The sequence below is a fragment of the Citrus sinensis genome, chromosome 5, assembly GCF_022201045.2.
Source record: "Citrus sinensis cultivar Valencia sweet orange chromosome 5, DVS_A1.0, whole genome shotgun sequence".
Lineage (NCBI taxonomy): Eukaryota > Viridiplantae > Streptophyta > Magnoliopsida > Sapindales > Rutaceae > Citrus > Citrus sinensis.
The window spans coordinates 30,460,711-30,464,757 of NC_068560.1; the positions used below are offsets into that span (position 1 = coordinate 30,460,711).

General features: G+C 41.4%; 1 protein-coding gene across 1 annotated transcript; it reads left to right on the forward strand.

The window, feature by feature from the left end:
* The first annotated feature begins 233 nt into the window (after positions 1–233).
* Positions 234–3,826, forward strand: LOC102611557 (probable xyloglucan glycosyltransferase 12). The gene is made up of 5 exons (XM_006472277.4): positions 234–1,447; positions 1,586–1,894; positions 1,987–2,277; positions 2,383–2,496; positions 2,609–3,826. Exons 1-5 carry the CDS (start codon positions 659–661, stop codon positions 3,239–3,241), a joined length of 2,136 nt encoding a protein of 711 aa, XP_006472340.2. The 5' UTR covers positions 234–658; the 3' UTR covers positions 3,242–3,826.
* The last annotated feature ends 221 nt before the right edge of the window (positions 3,827–4,047 follow it).

Sequence of the window (4,047 nt, forward strand, 5' to 3'; positions counted from 1 at the left end):
TTGCCTCATTATAATTTAACCTCGTGCTCCTAGTGGGGGGGGGTAGAAGAAGACCAATCAAAACTTCAATTTCTCGGAAGCCTTGTTTGATTGAGATGTTAGCATACAACGTGCTGCGTGTGTCTCTTTCGTTGGCTTGGAGATTGGTTTATTAAAATTCATATATATATATATATATATATTGTTTTTGGGGGAAAGAGCAAAAGTATTTTCTGTGGGGACTGGGGGGAGACCGGAGAAGGAAGGTGAAAGGAATCAAAATCAAAGACGTGTTGAGCTGTTACCATCCTTTTTCATAAATCCAAAAAAATTTTATTTTGTTTGCTTTTTCACTCTCTTTTTTCGTTTCTTCTTTAATAACAAATTAACAAATAAGGGAAATAATAATAATAATAAGAGGCAGGAGGCTTGGTGCTAGCTGTAATCGAACGAGAGAGAGAGGCGTTTTTGTTTTTTGTACTAGTAGTAGAGTATTAAGTAGAGCTTGCCTGCCTGCCTGCCTGCCTCCCGAGTCTGAGAGTCTCCTCGTCCTTCTTCCACGCGTCTCCTCCTTTCTTCTTCATTACAATGAGATCGGAGTTGTAGGGAGTTTTCTTAAACTCGGTTGTCTTGTAAGAAGAGTGCGTTCTTCGGTTTAGTTTGTTTGGAAGTGAATCAGATGGCTCCTCCTTCTTCGACGGCGTCGTTCGGTTGGTGGAAGAAGAAGAGCCACGCTCACAGGGGTGGCGGCACTCCCGTCGTCATCAAAATGGAGAACCCCAACTGGTCTATGGTCGAACTCGAAGCTCCTTCCGAAGAAGATTTCCTTAGAGCCGAACACCACACCGCCGCCGCCAACAAAACTCGCAACAGAAACGCCAAGCAGCTCACGTGGGTTCTCTTGTTGAAGGCCCACAAGGCCGCCGGCTGTCTCACCTCCATTGCCTCCGCATTCTTCTCCCTCGGCTCCCTCGTTCGACGCCGCGTCGCCGCTGGCCGCACCGACCAGCCACCGACCTCCGCCGACACCCACGAAATCCAGAAACTCCGCACCAGGTTCTTCTACTCGTGCATCAAGCTCTTCCTCTGGCTGTCAGTCGTCTTGTTCGCCTTTGAACTCTGTGCCTATTTTAAAGGCTGGCATTTTGCCACTCCCAATCTGCAACTCCAGTACATATTTCAGAGCCCATTAGCTATCAAGGGTGCCTTTGATTTGCTTTATTCCAGCTGGGTTTTGGTTCGCGTTCACTATTTGGCTCCTCCGCTTCAGTTCCTAGCCAATGCTTGTATTGTGCTCTTCCTAATTCAGAGCCTCGACCGGCTTATTCTCTGCTTGGGTTGTTTCTGGATCCGTTTCAAGAGAATTAAGCCCGTCCCCAAACACGATGACACTTCAGATCTTGAATCCGGCCAAAAAGGATTTTTCCCGATGGTGCTTGTTCAGATCCCTATGTGTAATGAGAAAGAGGTAACCTTTTTCTTATCTCTCTCGCTTTTTTTTTTTCTTTTTTTTTTGGTTTGTTATTACATTTGACAAATTTTGGAATCTAGTTCGGTCTGTGTTAAATTAAAATTTAATTTGTTTGTTCTGGATTGGTCGGTGTAGGTGTATCAGCAGTCTATTGCCGCGGTGTGTAATTTGGACTGGCCTAAATCAAAGATTTTGATTCAAGTGCTTGACGATTCCGATGATCCAACGGCGCAGACCTTGATTAAAGAGGAGGTGCTCAAGTGGCAGGAAGCGGGTGCCAACATTGTCTATAGGCATCGCATTCTCAGAGATGGTTACAAGGCCGGTAATCTCAAGTCCGCTATGAATTGCAGCTACGTCAAAGACTATGAATTTGTGGCCATCTTCGATGCGGATTTTCAACCCAATCCTGATTTTCTCAGAAGAACTGTCCCTCATTTTAAGGTAACTAAACTAATTGGCTTTTTCTTGTTTGAATCCCTGATGCGGTGATTGAATGAAAAAGTTTTAAAGCTTGAGATGATAATTTAACACAGGATAATGAGGAGCTGGGGTTGGTTCAGGCAAGATGGTCTTTTGTGAATAAGGATGAGAATTTGTTAACAAGGCTGCAGGACATAAACCTGTCGTTTCATTTTGAAGTAGAGCAGCAAGTAAATGGTGTATTTATAAATTTCTTTGGGTTCAATGGCACTGCTGGTGTGTGGAGAATTAAGGCTTTGGAGGATTCTGGTGGGTGGATGGAGAGGACTACCGTTGAGGATATGGACATTGCTGTTCGTGCTCATCTTCGGGGCTGGAAATTCATTTTCCTCAATGATGTTGAGGTATGTCTCGGCCTCAGAATATTTTGGTAAATTATACACCAGTGCTTATACTTCTTTTGAGATTAGTTTTTAATGTTATGGTTTGGTCCGTTTCTATGTGTTCAGTGCCAGTGTGAATTGCCAGAATCTTATGAAGCTTATAGGAAACAACAGCACAGATGGCATTCTGGACCAATGCAGTTGTTTCGCTTGTGCTTGCCTGACATCATAAGAGCCAAGGTATATATTCTCTCAAACACTAGTTGTTTATGAGGATTCTTTACCAAAATTTACACATCCAAGACTCTCATTACTGACTGGTACTATTCTGTTATTTAATTTGGTTTTGCAGATAAGCATGGGGAAGAAATTTAATTTGATCTTTCTTTTCTTTCTGCTCAGAAAACTTATCCTACCATTTTATTCTTTCACCCTCTTTTGTATAATTCTTCCCATGACAATGTTTATCCCAGAGGCTGAGCTCCCTGCTTGGGTCGTCTGTTACATACCGGCCACCATGTCATTTCTCAACATTCTCCCTGCTCCAAAATCCTTCCCATTTATTGTCCCTTACCTTCTTTTTGAAAACACAATGTCAGTGACCAAGTTCAATGCCATGATATCTGGCCTCTTCCAGCTCGGAAGTGCGTATGAGTGGGTCGTTACCAAGAAATCCGGCCGCTCCTCTGAGGGTGATCTTGTTTCATTGGTTGAGAAAGAGTCAAAACATAATAAGGGGTCCTCTGTACCCAACCTCAGTGAAGTGAAGATGGAAACTAAACAAGAGAAAATGGTTTCCAAGAAGAAGAAGAAGAAGAAGCATAATAGGATATACATGAAGGAATTGACACTGGCCTTCCTTCTATTAACAGCTTCAGCTAGGAGCCTCCTGTCTGCTCAAGGGATCCATTTCTACTTCTTACTCTTTCAGGGGGTATCATTCCTGCTCGTTGGTCTAGACTTGATTGGTGAGCAGCTTGATTGAAGGCAAACAATAGGCATTGTAGGATAAGATATGGATAATTTCAGGCATACATGAAATGGGTGGACATCAGATAGTTAATTATCACTGAAACAAACCATCTGCGGGGGGGACTTTAGAGGGCCGTGACTGCTCTGCTTGCTTGTTCTCCATCCACCCTCAAAATCTCGAACCCATTTCCACCCAATACGAGAAGATATTGTGTTTATATGGACGGATGAATGGCTTCTCCTTGGATTCGGAGAGAGTGGTATATGTAAGATTTCATTTCATTTCTTTTTTTTGCCCCTCTCTTTTGCTTCTTCTTGTTTTTTTGATTCTTTTGTTTTTGGTTCAATTCTTTTGTAAGAAGAAATTGTTGTTGAAACGTCAAACAGGAATTTTAGTTACAGTTTGAGGTAGTTAAACAATTTTCCTTTTGATGCTTTTCTTCTTTCTAGTTCAGTTGATGTGATAATGGAAATGTTGATTTAATTGTAGATAATTTCTGCTCCGGCAGTAAAAAAGGAATAAGTAAAGTTTTCCAGTGGATGTTTAGATCTTACGGATTCTAAATGTAAATAATAAAATATTGGTCCTTAAAGTGAATAGATTTTCTTTTCTGATGGTATTATTGGTCATTGCATTTATGGACTGCTTATTCATCGTTTTTATTCTAAATTGAGAAGTAGTTGCTACTAACTAGTGTAAAAATCCTTTAGGAATTAATTAATTACTTCATTATTTCAACTGCTTCCCGATAGAACCACTTTTGGCGATCACTTGATTAGGATTATCCTCAAAGTTTAATTTTTAAATGGATATAGAAA